This window comes from Rhinolophus sinicus, chromosome 8, assembly GCF_057876585.1.
Source record: "Rhinolophus sinicus isolate RSI-liver-muscle chromosome 8, RSI-T2T, whole genome shotgun sequence".
NCBI classification, from domain to species: domain Eukaryota; kingdom Metazoa; phylum Chordata; class Mammalia; order Chiroptera; family Rhinolophidae; genus Rhinolophus; species Rhinolophus sinicus.
In genome coordinates, this window is record NC_142508.1 from 79400162 (window position 1) to 79417616 (window position 17455).

General features: G+C 37.2%; 1 protein-coding gene across 1 annotated transcript in view; it reads left to right on the top strand.

The window, feature by feature from the left end:
- ITFG1 (integrin alpha FG-GAP repeat containing 1) overlaps positions 1 to 17455 on the top strand; it is a 124375-nt gene that overhangs the window by 67137 nt on the left and 39783 nt on the right. Inside the window, exons 10-12 of the mRNA XM_019731862.3 lie at positions 549 to 721; positions 11273 to 11423; positions 13497 to 13605. Of these exons, the coding sequence (XP_019587421.1) occupies positions 549 to 721; positions 11273 to 11423; positions 13497 to 13605 (433 nt within the window). The remainder of the gene's footprint in view (positions 1 to 548; positions 722 to 11272; positions 11424 to 13496; positions 13606 to 17455) is intronic.

The window sequence follows — 17455 nt, forward strand, 5'->3', positions numbered from 1 at the left end:
TGGGCAGCTTGCCAGAGCTTGCCAGGGCTGGTATGTTTGGAAAGCCTCTGAGCTGCCTGGCTCTAAGGATGACGACAGAAGTCATTGTCATGTATAAGAGGCACAGCAGGAGACTTTGTCATGTTCTAACTTTCTTCCTAAACTGGCCCTCCTGAAAGGACATCAGTATTAGATATTACAGTTTGCTGTAATTTTTAAAAATGTTTATTTGAGGTTATATTTCCACTCAACACAGATTTTTAAGACGGGCAATTCAACCATCTACTTATTAATGTCATTTTAATCCTGAGAGTCGGTGAAAAACTTTCTACATGCCAGTTCCATGAAAGATAACTAGGGATGAATTTTAAAGGGCATTATTTCCTTCAGAGGACCAGTGTCCTATTCATCAAAGTAATGTAGTGCACCCTACCATATTACAGAGATAAAGGACTTCAGGAAGGCGATGCTCACCTGGAGGACTTGTCATCGAGCATTTGCTTTGTAGACGGCAATTTTTTTCCTCCTAACATAATGTAAAACCTCATCGTTTTCCTCTTAATTCCTAGTGGGTTCCAGTCCTACAGGATTTCAGTAACAAGGGCACAGTCTGGGGCTTTGTGCCATTTGCGCATGAACCGCGGCCAACTGAAATACCCATTCCAATTACCCTGCACATTGGAGACTACAACATGGATGGCTATCCAGATGCTCTTGCCATATTGAAGAATACATCTGGAAGGTACGGAAATTAAGTCAAGTGAGAAATACTTCCCGCTGACTGTATGCCACCTTTGTCATACATCGAGTTTCTCTACATACGTGCTTCTCTTGCTGTGCTGTCTGTTCTGGTGCTTTACCTTGTTTGTCAGTCTCTGTACTAATTCTATGCTGTATTAATTATCGTAGCTCTAAAATAAGTTTTGATATGTGACAGAAAAAATCTTCATGTGTAATTTTTTTCTTCAGAATTGTCTTGACTATTTTTGTCCCTTTGTTCATCCACATAAATTTTAGAATTTTTCTTATTTGACCAAAAAAAAAAAATCTCTGTTGAGCCTTTGATGGATTTGATTACATTGTATTTATGAGAAGCTGGCTTATTTGTGGTGCTGAATCTTCTAGTCTATAACATTTATTCATATCTTTAAAATATTTTTAGTAATGTTTTATCAATTATCTTCATAAAACTCCCACAGAGCTTTCATTAGATTACTTCTTGATAGTTTAGAAATTTCATTGTTACTGTGAATGAGATTTTTTTTTCTACTAATTTTGTAGTGATTATTAGTGATATGTGAGAAGACTTGATTTGGGTACATGGATCTTATATTCACCAATCTTTTTTTACCCTTATTCTAACAGTTTTTATATTCCCTTAGATTTCCCATGTATATGTAACCACTTCATTTGAAAATAAGGATAGTTGGGTCTTATGCTATACAAGTGTTGCGTTTCTTCTTTCTTTTTCTGGTCTTATTGCATTGGCAGTGTTGAGTAGCAGTGTTATCTAACATCATTAAGTTGTTCGTGACCATCCATTTTGTTTTTATTCAGAAGAGAAATTTATTTTTTAATATGTCACAGAAGCTAGCATGATTTAATAGAATGTAAATATGGCATTCTATGATTTAATAGAATATAGGTTTTTCTAATAAACACAAATTATAGAAATTTAGAAAGCACAAATAAAACAATAAATTAAAATCATCCACAGTCACATCACCCAGAGATGATCACTGCCTGCATTTTGGGATATGGCAGAATACAATTCAGGTTTTAAAGTTAGTCTAAAAATGACAAAACTACTCTTAAAAATCCATTAAATCACACACACACACCATACACATATATATGTTTGTGTAATCCTTCCTATGCATATCATATATACTATAAAATGAAAGCATATTTATGAATATACCATTCTCTAGCCTTTTCACTATACTTCTAGAGTTAATGAGCTACAGATTCTATATTATTTTCTCACAATATGCCAAGTTTTATACATGGAGTTGAATTCAGGACGTTAAGTACATGTGGATCGACTCCAGCATGCCATAACGTCACCTTACTGACTTGGGCACCAATGCTTGTGTAAGATGCTCCTCCCTCACGTAAAATGTACCCTATTTTATAAATACTTATTGTGTATTTTCTTGCTAGAGAGTTTTTGTTTAGGCCTATATTTGGCATTTCAAAAATGGTGCCCTTTGTAATACAAAAGCAGCAGTTGAAGAATAGTAAAGATTCTCACATTCCAAGAAAATATATTTATTATTCATTCTAAGTCTTTTCAGGAGGTGGACAACCAGTGTCAGCTAAACACAGCAGAATAGCAGATTGATACATCCTCAGGTACATGTAGGAAATTTAATGAGTGATTTCTGAACATGAAAGGACACTGTTAACATAACAGACATCTGAGACGTAAAATCCATGTTAGCCACGCTTTTGAAATGCTCTTGTTCATGGGTCGTAGGCTACTTCCCTCCCGTCTGAGTAAGTGAAGATCAGAAACCAAGCAGAGTCCTGGCGTGACAGTGGTCCAGGGCTGTAAGTTCCCTGTGCCGTAGAGTTTGCCGTAGAGTTCAGGCTGCAGGCAGCATCACAGACTGCCTGACTCAGCAACTCTTCCACGATGGCTCAGGCACGTGAGCACACTTCCTCAGGGTTTCCCTCAGAGCATAGGCTGAAGTCATGCCTTAGCCACTGTGATCTCGGTCTCTCTCTGCCTTCAACAACATCTTATTCAGCAGCAAGAGTACCCAACATGGGAGTCGCAGCTTGTTAATTACAGTTTCTATAAATTCTTTCTCATCGGGATGCCATTATTTGGTAGTTTAAAGCCGTCATCATCCCAAGAACAGAATTTTATCTCGCCTTCAAGTAATGGTAAAAGTAACTTTGGATGATGAGCTTAAATCTTAAATTGGGGGACTTAAGGTCACTCAAGTCCAAGAAAGAACTGACAAGGAAAAAGTTTTCAGTTCTATAGAAGCACTAATTGTGTTATATCTGCTTTTTCTTTCAAAGTTTTAGTTCATTATCAAAATGTTTTACCCTCCACTTAATAAAGGGTTTAATAGGTGATTGTGTATACATTCCTAGTTTAATCTTACTTTAATGCATTTTCATTGATGAGATAATGCCCTTTTTTTAAGGTAGATAATTATCTTAACTCAAGCTTTTCCCAAGAAGATAAAATTGAAACTTAAATGGGGTTAGTTCTTTCACCCCACAGATATTCAAGTACATAAGATTTCTCACCTTTCATAAACTAATGGATATTTCATAGAAGTCGGTTTTAGAATATGGTGTAAACACAAAATATGGCTGGTGACAGAACAATTTGTATTTCTTGATTGAATTTCATTGGTATCCCCAACTATAAATGAATATGACACTTATCTAAAAATAAGGTATCCAGATGAATCAGTTGTCTAGACGACTCACCTTGGTAGATCAGGCATTTCTTCAATAATGTTTAAAACACTTTAGAAATTCTTCTGTGAGAATTGCCTGTGTGCGGAATGACTGCATAACTCATAAAGAAAAAAAAAATCACGTGGGAAGATGTCATGTTTAGCTAATGTTCACATATTCAAAAAAATTATTCATCTCTAATGTTGTGATAAGTTTCTCTCCATCACTGTAAGATACGTATTTTTCATACTTCTGGATTGTTGTTTTGGAGGTTTTTTTAATCTTTTATCTGTCACCTGAGGACATTCCACAAAGTGGAATCTCAGCTATTTTTTTCCTGTATTTCTTCCCTCAGCTGTATAGTGTTCAGATTTACAACACACACCGTCTTAACTTCTAGGTGAATAACTCCCATATCTTTATCTGAAACGCTATCTTCTCTGCCATGTGGTTGTCCACCCATCTCCTCAAACTTGCCTTGTCTAAAACCAAACTTAATTATCACTCCCCTTCTCCTCAAACCTGACTTCCTTATAGTTTGCCTGTTCACTATAAACATACCGTCATGGCCCCAATCATTTTAGCCGAGAAAAGTTCAATTACCTTCAACTCTCCTCCACCAAGTAGGTTTAATGCTCTTTCATAATATGTTTTGCAGGCTTCTTTTCCATTGTCACTGCCACCTCCCTAGTTCAAGTCACTTTCTCCTTGCCCTGAATTATTCTAACAGTTTCCTCAGTGGTTTCACTGTCTCCATTTCACTTCCATCTCTATCCTCTGGATGTAGGATCTTGCTGCATCAGTTACTCCCCCTCCCCGCCCCCATCTTATGCCTTCAGAATCTTCTCACTTCACCTCTTTCCCCCCAGTCTTTATAGAAATACTGTATGTGCAAGTCTCCCCAAGTCTGAAATAAACTTTCTGTGACTCCGGACAGCTCACATTCAGCCTTCCCCCGCCACAGTCTGGCTTCAGCCCACTGTAGTCGCTAAACCTGTCACGGCCCCAGGGACTTCTAACTGACAGACCAGTGGACGCTTACCAGGCTGCACGGCACCAGATTCGCCTGCCTTCGCCGCTTGATGACTTGTCCCTAAAACTCTTCTGGTTCGCTCGGTGTCCTCCCTGGCTTTTCCTCCGTCATCTCTTCTGCAAACTCCTTTTCGCCTTGGCCAGCTGAAGTATTGAGGTTTCGGAGGGTTCCCTTCCCAGCCTGCTGTTCTCACTCTGCATGTTCTTCATCTGCTTTGGCTCTTTTGTGGCCACTTACAAGCTTAGGACTTTGAAAGTCCCTGTGTCAGGGGTTTAACTACTGGTGGATCTCGCCCTGGATGCTAGCTATGGCACCCCAAAACTGAAAGGATCTTCTCTCCTAAACCTGTTCTCAGCGCCCGTGTATCTCAGGATAGTGCCATCTCTCACCCACCCAGCCCTCACCAGACGTGTGGGAGTCATCCCACATCTCCCCATCTCTTTCACCGGTTCCTCTCTCCCTGTCCTCGTCCCCAGCTCATCACTGCATCTTTCAGTACTAACAGCTACACACAAGCTAGCAGAAGTTCCTGCCCCATCCTGTGCCTTCTGCAGTCCTGTGTACTTCACAAGTTGTGCTATGTCCATGAATTGCTCTTAAATTCTGAATGTCCTATTTATGCCATTACCCGGCTAACAAATAAAGTGACCGTTATATTTCATTTTACATATTAAAACCACAAATATTATATTACCTAGAAAGAAAGTGTTGTAGTGGCCCCCAGATTAGCTCATACAAGGAACCCCTTTGAATAAAGATAAATTCAAACATGAAAAAATCTTTTCCAACCACTTAATTTACTGGAACTTTTCTCATTCAGTCCTTCCTCCTGTAAAGTTCTGCATTTCTGTTGCCCTTGCACTACAAAAGACGCTCGTTTACTTCCTCCTTTCACTCAAGAAACATTTCCTGTCTCCCCCCTGGATGTCAGCACAGATGCTGTCTGGGGAACAAAGGTATTGCTTTGCCCAGAGCTTAAGTCAACCTTATTCTCAATTTCAAGTTTATCACGTGTTTTGAACATTTCTAATGGGCAGTCATCTGTATTACAGAAATAATTTTTAGTATTTCAAAGTGTAGGTTTAATTTTGTTCTATTAGCTTAGCTGAGGGTTTTGCATTTACCAATAGCTGGCATTATAGGTTTCAGAGCAGCAATTTAAAAAAAAACTGTTGTATTTTTAGAGAATTCCTAATGGACTTAATCTGTGTTTCTTCTTAATTTGTTTTTCTTCTGTATGTGGAACTGCCTTTCTTAAGGTTTACGCAGAAAGATAGACATATTCCCAAATTGAAGCTCTTTTCCTTCCACGTGAGCCTAGGCTGATAATGAAATTGGGGAATTAAGACGAAGAAAGTTAAGGACTATCTAGATGAGCAGAATTCACCGGAAGTGGAAATGGCTCAAGTGGACACACAAGCTCTAAGAGCAGCCATGGAGAAAATCAAACTTCCAGTTAAATGATCCATCCGTTACCTTTCTTAATTAGAAATAAGACAGATGCACACAGCATGTGAGCAACCTAGAGTAACCCAGCCTTTGTCAAGTGATAGTATATTGAGAACCAACACCCGACTGTATGTAGCCTTTGAAGAGAGATTAAAACCAGCCTCAAAAGGCCATGCGCTAGTTGTATAAATATTGGTCTGTTCAGAGAAGAGGCATTTGGTATGTGCATTTTACATGTTATGTCACTTGAACATTTCCCATGTTTTGTTTTTTTAATGGGTTGAAATTACCTGTAGTTACTTCTGTTTTAACAACTTTATTGGGATAAAATTCACACACCATACAACTCAGTCATTTTCACATACAATTCAGTGGCTTTTAGCATATTCAAAGTGTTGTGCAGCCATCACCACAGTTAATTTTAGAACTTTCATCGCCCTAAGAAGCAGTCCCATTCACCTTAGCCGTCACTGTCCAATCGCACCAGCCCTAGGAACCAGTCGTTTTCTCTCTGTCTCTACTTTTGCTTCATCTGGACATTTCATATAAATGCAATCATGCAATAATACATGGTACGTTATGACAGGCTTGTGTGACTCAGCGTAATGTTTTCAGGGTTCTTCCATATGGTAGTATGTATTTCACCTCTTTCTATTGTTGGATGATATTCCACTGTACAGATATGCCACCTTTTATTCATTTATCAGTTGATGGATATTTGGGTTGTTCCTACATTTTGGCTATTACGAATAACATTGCTATGAACATCCATATACAAGTGTTTGTGTGGACATGTTTTTGTTTTTCTTGAGCTATATCTAGGAGTAAAATGTACTTGGGAATGGAAGTCTGTTTAACCATCTGAGGTATTGCCGGATTGTTTTCCAAAGAGAAGCATCGTTTCACATTTCCATCAGCTGTGTATGTGTGAGGGTTCCAATTTCTGCAGCTCCCACATTGAGCTTTTTATGTGCTTATTGGCCATTTTGTGTGTCTTCCTTGGACAATAATCGTCTATTTAGATCCTTTGCCCATTTTTATAATTTAGTTATTTGTCTTTTTATTATTGGGTTGTAAGAATTCTTTATATATTCTAGATATAAATTCCTTGTCATATATATGATTTGTAAAACTTTTCCTCCCATACTGTGCGTTGTCTTTCACTTTCTTGATGGTGTCCTTTGAAGCACAAATGTTTTTTGTTTTGTTGTAAAGTTTATCTTTTCTTTTGTTGATTGTGTCTTTGGCACTTTTCTCATGAAGCTGTACCATATATTTTTAACAGCTTTAGTGAGGTTTAATTGACATAGAGCATGTCTTTAAAGTATGTGCGTTGATAAGTTTTGACATATACAGAGCTATGAAAATATCATTACAGCCAAGGTATGGAACATATCCAGCACCCCCAAAGTTTCTTTTTAACTCTTTGTAATCTACCCTACCCTCATCTCACCGGCAACCACCTATATCCTTTCTGTCACTATAGATTAGATTGCATTTTCTACTGTTTTGTATAAATTGAACCATGCGCTATAAGCTCCTTTATGGCTGGGTTCTTCCACTCAGCATTATAATATTGAGATTCACCCGTCTTTACATGTCTCTAGTTCATTGCTTAGTGCAGCTGAGGAGTATTTCATTGTGCAGATTCATCACAATTTGCTTATTATATCCCTTTGCATGTTGATGGACATTTGGGTTTTTATCAGGTCTGGTTATTACAAATAATCTGCCCTGGACATTCCTCTAAAAGTCATTGTCTAGACATAAGTTTTCATTTGTCTTCGGTAAATACCAAGGAATGGAGTGACTGGGTCTTGGGAAGGTGCATGTTTAACTTTTAAGAAAATGTCAAACACTTCCAGTCACTTCACATTTTCTTAAACATTGGTATGGTCAGTCTTTTTAAATTTTACCTATTCTGTTTGTAGTGTCTCTCTTTGTAGTTTTAGTTATAATTTCTCTAATAACTGATGACTTATGAGCATGTTTTAATGTGACTGTTTGCCTTTCATGTATCTGCTGATGTATGAAGTGTCTGTTCAAGTCTTTTGCCCACATTTTATTTGGGATATTTGTTTTCTTGTTACTGAGTTTTGGAAGTTCTTTATATACAAATGCTTTATTAGATATGTTAATTGCAAATATTTTTTTCTCATCTCTGGCTTGTCTTTTCATTCTCTGAACAGTGTCTTTCAAAAAGCAGAATGCTTAATTTTGAAAAAGTCTTTATCAGTTTTCTTTTATGGATTGTAATTTTTAGTGTCACAGCTAAGAAATCTATATTTAATTCAATCACAAAGATTTCCTCCTATACTTTCCCCGAGAATTTTTATAGTTCTACATTTTACATTCAGGTCTATGATCCATTTTGAGTTAATATTTCTATATGGTGCAGGTATGGATCCAAGTTCATTTTTTTGTAAATTGTTACAGCACCATTTGTTGAAAAGACTTCCATTTTCCACTCAATTACCTTTGATATTTGATGAAAATCAATTGACCGTGTGTGTCTCAGTGGGTATTTTCTTCAGTCTCTATTCTGTTCTAATGATCTATTGTCTGTTTTTGCTACAGTACCACAATGTTTTGATTACTGTTGGTTTATAATGAGTAGTGTATTCAGATGGTGTAAGTCCTCCCAATTTATTCTTTTCCAAAGTTATTTTGTCTATTTTAGGTCGTTGGCATTTTCTATGAATTTTAGGATCAGTTTGTTAATTTCTGCAAAAAAAAAAGTGCTGAGATTTTGATTGATATTGCATTGAATCTGTAAATCAATATTGGAATAATTAACATCTTAACAATATTGAGTCTTCTGACCAATGAACTTTGTGTGTGTGTGTGTGTGTGTGTGTCCCTTTATTTTAGGTTTTTAATTTTCTCAGCAGCATGTTATAGTGTTCAGTGTACAGGTCTTATACATCTTTTGTCAGATACCCAAGTATTTCATTTTTTGATGCTGTTATCACTGATACTTTTTTATTTCAATTTCTGATTGTTGTTTGCTGGTATATAGAAATACAATTGCCTTTTGTATATTAATCTTGTGTTCTGCCACCTAACTCAACTTATTGGTTCTAGTTTTTTGTGGGGTTTTTTTCTTTTTTGGTTTTTGTTGTTGTTGTTGTTGTTTTGGTAGATATAGGATTTTCTAAACAGGTAGTCAAATGATTTATAAGTAAAGACAGATTACTTCTTCCTTTTCAATCTGGCTGTCTTTTATTTGTTTTTCTTGCCTTTTACAATGACTAGAACCTGTGCCACAATGGCAAGTGGAAGTGGTGAGAGCAGATATGCTTGCCTTGTAGGAATAAGGATCTCGGGAGGACAGCATTTAGTCTTTCAATGTTAGCATGTTTGCTGTAGGTCTTCTGTAGGTGTTGAAAGTTCCTTCTCGTCCTGGTTTGCTAAGAGTTTGGATCAGAAGTGGATATTTGAGTTTGTCAAATATTTTTTCTATCTTTATTGAAATGATCGTATGGTTTTCCTTTTTTAGTTTGTCAATCTAGTGAATTACACTCATGCATTTTAAAATATTAAATTTTGCATTCATGCAATAAACTGAAGTTGATCATGATTTTTGTCTTTCTTTTATGCACATGCAGTCTTCACACTGCAAGGTACTTAGTTCACAGAAACATGTCCATATCAGAACCGTGTGCCTCTGCATGGTTCTCTGGTGATCGTGAAGCAGGGACATGGTTTCCAGATGCTCGGATTTCAGTGAACACGATTGTGCAGAGCAAATTCTGACTGTATTTACTAGAATTGTGTTAAAATCCGCTGCATCTATGTTCATGGGGAATATTGGACTGTAGTTTTCGCATAATGTCTTTGTCTGATTTTGATATTTAATGCCTCATAGAATGAGTTGGGAAGTATGTCTTCCTCATCTATTTTCTGAAAAGGTTGTGTAGAGTTACTGTTACTTCTTCCCTAAATATTTGGTAGAATTCATCAGTGAAGCCATCTGGGTCTGGAGTTTTCTGGGTTTTTAAAAAAGGTTTAAAAGTAAAATTTCAGCTTCTTTATCTATTTTTTCTTGAACAAGCTTTGGTAGTCTATGACTTCCGAGGAATTTGTTCTTTTCATGTAACTTGTTAATTATACTGGCACAAAGTTTTTCATAACCTTCCTTTATTTTAATGTCAGTAAAATCTGTGGTGATGTTACCTCTCATTCCCAAGATTTTTACTTTTGTCTTCTCTCTTTGTAATGTTTTTAAATGGCCATTCTGGTTGGAGGTTTATCAATTTTAAAATTGTTCTTTGCAAAGAACCAGCTTTTGTTTCATTGATTTTCGCTATTGTTTTTCTGTTTTCCACTTCATTGTTTTCCTCTGTGTTATTATTTTCTCTCCTCTGCTTGTTTCACATTTAATTTGCTCTTCTATTTCCAGTTTCTTAAGGAAGAAACTGAGGTCATTGATTTGAGACCTTTCTTTTTTAATAAAGTGTTTAGTGCCATAAATTTCCCTCTAAATACTACTTTAGTGACATACTACAAATCTTATATGCTATATCTTCATTTTCATTCAGTTCAAAGTACTTTGTAATTTCTCTTTTGAATCTTTCTTTTACTCAGAAATTACTTAGTGGTGTTTCATTTAATTTCATATATTTGGAGATTTTCCATATATCGCTGATTTTTTTCTTTTTTTCCAGTTTCATGAGATATAATTGACATACGATATTGTGTAAGTGTAAGGTATACAATGTGATCTTTATACACACACACACATATATACACATATACATATATATATATATACACTCTGTTTCCCCGAAAATAAGACCTAGCTAGACAATCAGCTCTAATGCGTCTTTTGGAGCAAAAATTAATGAGACCCGGAATTATATTATATTATATTATATTATATTATATTATATTATATTATATTATATTATTATATTATATTATATTATATTATATTATATTATATTATATTATATTATATTATATTAAGACCAGGTCTTATATTATAGTAAAATAAGACCCGGTATTATATCATATCACATCATGTCATATCATATCATATCATATCATATTATAACCAGGTCTTATATTAACTGATAGTAAAATAAGACCTGGTCTTATATATTAATTTTTGTTCCAAAAGATGCATTAGAGCTGATTGTCTGGCTAGATCTTATTTTCGGGGAAACACAGGCATATATATATATATGTATATATATTTACTACATTAAAGTCAATTAACATCCTTTATCTCACATAATTACCATTCTCTTGTTCTTGTTGTTATGGTAACATTAAAGCTCTACTCTCATAGCAATTTCAAGTATACGATACAGTATTGTCGACTGCAGATAACATGATGTACATTGATGAATTGTATTACCTAAATGCCTTTCCTTTGTCTTACAGCAATCAGCAGGCCTTTTTACTGGAGAATGTCCCTTGTAATAATGCAAGCTGTGAGGGGGCACATCGTATGTTTAAAGTCTATTGGGAGCTGATGGACCTAAATCAAATCAGAGATGCCATGGTTGCGACCTTCTTTGACATTTACGAAGATGTGAGTTCAGAGCTTTCGTGTGTGTTGGAGTCTAATTGCTGTCCACCCCGTCTCAGTTTCTTTCACTTTAGCCTATTTGACCAGAAAATGTAGATGAGATCATGACAGCAAATGAGTTCATTAAAGAAAGCCCCTTTTAATTGTTGAATGGCAGAGGGAACAAATCTGTCGACACCACTGGTTGATCAGTACAGGGAAGTAGGACAACGCCTGTATCTCATTTTGTGCTTATTGAGGTGAAACCACCAGAGCATCGTGCTCTGAGACTGGCGAGTGTGTGTGTGCACCGGTAGCCGAGCACGACCAGCAGGTAACAGCCTTGACCCTGCAGCAGATCACAGAGGAGTTCAGGACTCTCCTAACGCTGTGAACTGGGGAGAGCAGCTGTCACCCCAGATTGTTGTGACTGTCTTCAGTTTCCAGGTGACCTTGTGACAGGCTCTCAGGGCCCTGGTTTCCTCCTTTCTAATGTGAAAAGCCAGTTTACCCCTCAGAAAAAGAATACATTCTGATAATGTGTGTTAAACTCCAGAGTTGCTATAACACAGTATATCCTGTAAAGTAACTTGATTGTTTTAAAAAGTTAAATGCTCACCAGACTTTTATGGCTCCCCCAACCCCATTTTTGCTTTTGTTTTGTTTTGTTTTATAAGAGACTGATTCTCAATTATAGAATTATTGAGGTCCTTGTTTTCCTGTCTCTCTGCTACCAAATCTCATGTTATTTCACTTTTTATTAGCAGTTTTCAAGCATAAAAGCAATTGGCAAAAATATCACAAAGGAATTGACTATAAATCAATTTTTTTTATTAATTTCAGGTGTACAAAGCAGTGTAATATTTAGACATTTATCATTTATATCCCTCACACAGTGATAACCCCCCTCCCCATCTACTACCCCGCTGACATCGCACACAGCAATTACTTTTCCACTCTCTATTCCTAATGCTGTACTCCACTTATGTAACTATATGTATGTGTGTGTGTGTGTGTGTGTGTGTGTGTGTGTGTGTATATATAAAATTGTCGTTGACAGTCATTGCTGTTCCGCTTCAGCTTCAGGTGTACAGTGCAGTGATCAGGCATACAAATCAGTTTTTAATTTCTGCACTTAAAAAACATCATGAATGATATTTAAAATTGTTTTTAAATCTGGGAAATAAATTTGCGATGAAAGAATCAAATAATATTCTTAATATAAAAAGAGTTTTTACTGATATGCATCACCAAAAGCTCCCTCTTAAGCAACAGAATAGTGTCTACAGAAAAAACACAAATGGCTAACATGTGAAAAAATATGGTAAATGATCGACATTATTAAGAGTCAGCTGCGGGCCGGCCCAGTGGCTCAGGCAGTTAGAGCTCCATGCTCCTAACTCCGAAGGCTGCGGGTTTGATTCCCACATGGGCCAGTGGGCTCTCAACCACAAGGTTGCCAGTTCAACTCCCACAAGGGATGGTGGGCTGCACCCCCTGCAACTAGCAACGGCAACTGGACCTGGAGCTGAGCTGCGCCCTCCACAACTAAGATTGAAAGGACAACAGCTTGACTTGGAAAAAAGTCCTGGAAATACACACTGTTCCCCAATAAAGTCCTGTTCCCCTTCCCCAATAAAAAAAATCTTTAAAAAAGAAAAAAGAGTCAGCTGCATGGAAATTTAAATGAGCACACCTTCTTTTCCCTCCAATAAAATTAGCAAAGCTTCCCCTTTCTTAGGGGAAAAAGAGATGATATCATGCAGTGGTAGCCAGGGCAAATAAAAAGGTGCTCTCTTTTTATGATTTTGGGCATGGTTTGGCAGTTCATACCATAGGCCTGTGAAAATTCATGCAAATGTGACCGGAAGGAAATATGCCAAGTGCTGTTATCCCCAAAGATTAAAATTACAGATGTTTTTTCATTTTATTTGTATTTTACTATTCAGGGTTGTATATATTTTAGTCGTATTTTTGTTTTAAACAAGTTGAATAAGGGTTACATGTACATGATAAACACGCCATACATTTTCATCCTTTTCCCAGTCGGTCTTGTAGTTTGTTCTTACCGCTTTTGGTTGTTGTTGTTTTTTCCAGGGGATCCTGGACATTGTGGTACTAAGTAAAGGATATACAAAGAACGATTTTGCCATCCATGCACTGAAAAATAACTTTGAAGCAGATGCTTATTTTGTGAAAGTCATTGGTGAGTATTTGATTTATATGTTTTATTATTAAGTGTTCACATTTAGTTTTTGTATTCTTTCTCTGTCAACACAAATTTTTCACAGGCTAAGGACACAGTCCTACTCTCCAAATCAGGGCATCAACTTCAGTACAATACTGTCATCCTGTACACAGACTTCTCAGATTTCACTAATAGTACCAACGATGGCTTCTTTCCAGAATTCTGTGCAGAAATCCCTGTTACATTTAATTTTCCCATCTTGGCAGACTTCTTTAATCTGGAACAGTTCCTATTCACATCCTTATCAACTTTGAAGAACACAGGCTTTCCCACCCTGTTTCCTCATTACCCGACTCAAGTCATACATTCTTTCCAGAAATTCCACTGCGTGGAGTTGGAGAACCAATGCGGAGCCCTCTCCGTGCATCGTATCAGGAAGCGCGTGATGCTGAGTCCCACGACCAGGATGTTAGCCTTGATCGTCTGGTCATCTTGATTGTCTGACCAGCAGGCCTTCCCACCTTACTAACTGATTCGTATTTTGTGGGATGTATTCTGCTATTACTTTCATATCCTTTCCCTTACCAAACCTCTACCTACCAGCCTTAGCGTCCATTGACAACTGCCTGAATCAGTAGTTGTCAAGGAGTGATTCTCTATTTCCAACATTCCTTCTACGCTTATTAGTGTGCATTCTACTATAAGAAAGATCTTTCAGTATAGATCTATATTCACATTTTGTTCCGTAAACAAATCATTTCTGTTAATGTTCAGATTGTCCCCAGTGGGGCAGCAGGAGGAGCCCCTTCGGGCACGTTCTCTGACGTAGCGATCTCTCAGGTTCATCGTGGGTGTCCCTTGCCCGAAGTCTAGAATCTGACCTTTCTCCACGGAGCCCTGGTTCCTTCTACCGTGTTTCCCCAAAAATAAGGCCTCGCCAGACCATCAGCTCTAATGCGTCTTTCTGGAGCAAAAATTAATATAAGACCCAGTCTTATATTATATCCAGTCTTATATTTTATATAAGACCTGGTATTATTTTATACCCGGTCTTATATAAGACTCGGTCTTATTTTATTATAATAAAATAATAAAATATTTTTGCTCCAAAAGATGCATTAGAGCTGATGGTCCCGCTAGGTCTTATTTTGAGGGAAACACGGTATTTATTTGTTCACCGTTAGCTGTTCCCAACCATGATAGCCATCTCCTCCACCTGCCACCCACATGCTATAGAAATCCTGGACATGATTTGTTACATGTCTGCTTAAGTATTTTATTTTCTTTGAAGTGATTATAAATGTGATTGTAGATATTTTTAAGTTTAGTTTCCACGTTTTTGAAATGCAGTTGATTTTTGTGTGTCAATCTTGTATACGGCAACCTTGCTCAACTGACTTATTGGTTCTAGGTTTTGTTTTGTTTTGTTTTTAGATTCCATGGGATTTTCTACATAGATAGTCATGTCATCTGCAAAAAGGAACAGTTTTAGTTCTTCCTTTCCAATCTATGTCTTTTTTTTTTTCTTGTTCTGGCTAGAATTTCCATTGTCAGATAATATTGGTGCGAGCGGACATCCTTGCTTTGCTTCTGATCTTCGGGGAAAGCTTTCTGTCTTTCACTATTCAATCTGATGTCAGCCATAGGTATTTGTAGATGCTCTGTACTGTGTTAAGGCAGTTTCCCCTGTTCCTAGTTGGCTGAGCGTTTCATCCTGAATTAGTGTTAGAAGGAAACTGTTTTTGTCCTGTTATTATAGATGACATCAAAAGAGCCAGATCAGTTCACTTGTTAACAGAATAACACATGTATTTCATATAAATATTACCGTTTTGAAATGGGCATAAAGAGCCAAACAGAAAAGCAACAGAATAATGAATGAGTATTGGGAGATTTATTTTGGGAAATGGAAATAACAAAAAATGTAATTTTGCTTCCTAACAAACTTCTAGCAAATTCATTCTGATTTGAATGAACTCACACTGACTTCCATCTTCATGGCCACTGTAACCACAGAATAATTACGTTGCGTCTCACCATTTCTACACTTGTCATCCATATGACTGTCTCCTCTCTTTTGCCATTTTCAAGGGGGTATTATTTGGCTATTTTGGAGCTAAACAAATATTTAAATATGCTATACCTTTGGTATGCTGTGAATTTACCGAGTTTGAAGGGTTTATGTTTTGTCTCTCCTCAGTGGTTTTCCTTCAACTTTAGACCTCTAGACAAGAAGACAAGCATTCTACCAACATACAGAAGTCGAACTCAAGGACGTATTCCCACCTGTACCCATTTTCCAGTATTAGGGACCCAGTCAGTCAATAGTTTGTTTCTTGAAAAGGGAAAATTGAGCCTTTGTGAATGAGCTACTCTGTCCTAATTTAACTTCTCACGTCCACCCATCGATTCAGATTCTCTGGGACTGGAAACTAGCATAGTTTTCCAGGCTTACAACACAAAATGCAGTGAGTAAGAGGGGACTCTCTCGTCCCCTTACTGGGATGCCCCAACCTGGAATGAATGTTACTTGTTTCAAATGTATATCTGAAACTCAGATTAATAGTTCTCTTTCAGAGAATTTTCTTTCTGTTTAAAGAGATAGCTATAGGATTTGTGTCCTTAATTTGAGTTGCCAGTGTACTTTAAAGAAACTATTTCCTCAAGTTCGAAGCTTTCAGAAAAACACAGATTAGTTCATCTGATTGTGGTGTGTTTCTGTGTATGGATTGAAAGTTCATGCTTTCTAGGGCAGATGTTACGCATTGAAAAGTAAGAAAAAATTCAAGCGAAAGAGAGATTCACCCTGTACTCAGCAAGTTCTTTTTCTTTTTTCTTTTTTTTCCAGTTTTGAGAAATAATTGACAATAGCAAGTTTTTTTATTCAAGCCTCAAAACTACTCTGACACTAAAGCTTCTTTGTTTGTACTCTTTGAGACATATGATTGCATTTTCTCTGCTTGTCACGAGTCTGTTAGCTGGTGTGAGGCCATGTTAGGCCATGGTGTCCATGCCTGAGTCTGTAGGCTCTTTCCCAGGGCACAGACTGTCAGTCATGTGCAGCAGAAGTAAATCAGAGCACAGCGGTTTCCTAACAGAGAGAAGGGATTCAGATTCCCGTTGTAATAATAATATAAAATGCTAAAGAGAGAAGGCCATTCTCAGAGGGAAGCAGAAGTCAGTCTTGCTTTTCTAAAACTATATTGATCATTTTGAAACTGTCCATGTGTAAAAAATATAATTTCAGATTCTCAGTCCTTCCTTGGTATTTATTTAGTTACATTTCCAAAACTGACAGAAAGGTCAGGAAATCTTAGGGACGGGAAAGGCCTCAGAAGCCATCTTGCCCGAGACCAGCCTCATGCAACTGAACCTCAGGCAGCTTCTACCTGCGTGAAGCTCACTTACCACAGAGCAACACATTTTTTTTCAGGAGTTGTTAGAAAACGTACCCTGTATCAAGTCAAAATGTGCACATTTAGTTAACTTCTGTCTATTGAAAACTGTCAAAAGTAATTGCGCTTTTTGCAATGATTGTTAACCCTTTAAACCGCAGTTCCTTTTGCACCAGCCTAATCCTGTTGTCGCATACAGTGGCCCTTGACGAGTACCTGTTGAATAAAATATAAACAGTTAGTCCTAACCAAAGGATTGCAGTTTTTGATCCTTAAAGCAGACATAAGTAATAACTATAGTAACAGAATACTGTAAACACACTAGGGTCCTGCTCAGGAAAAGTAAACTTCTTTAAGGAATTAAATGATGAGGCAGCAATGAAGCGACATGTGAGAGGCTTTCCTGTAACCCAGGGAAGCAGGAAACGGAGTAGAGATGAAACAGGAGTGGCCACGTGTTGTTGATAGTTGAT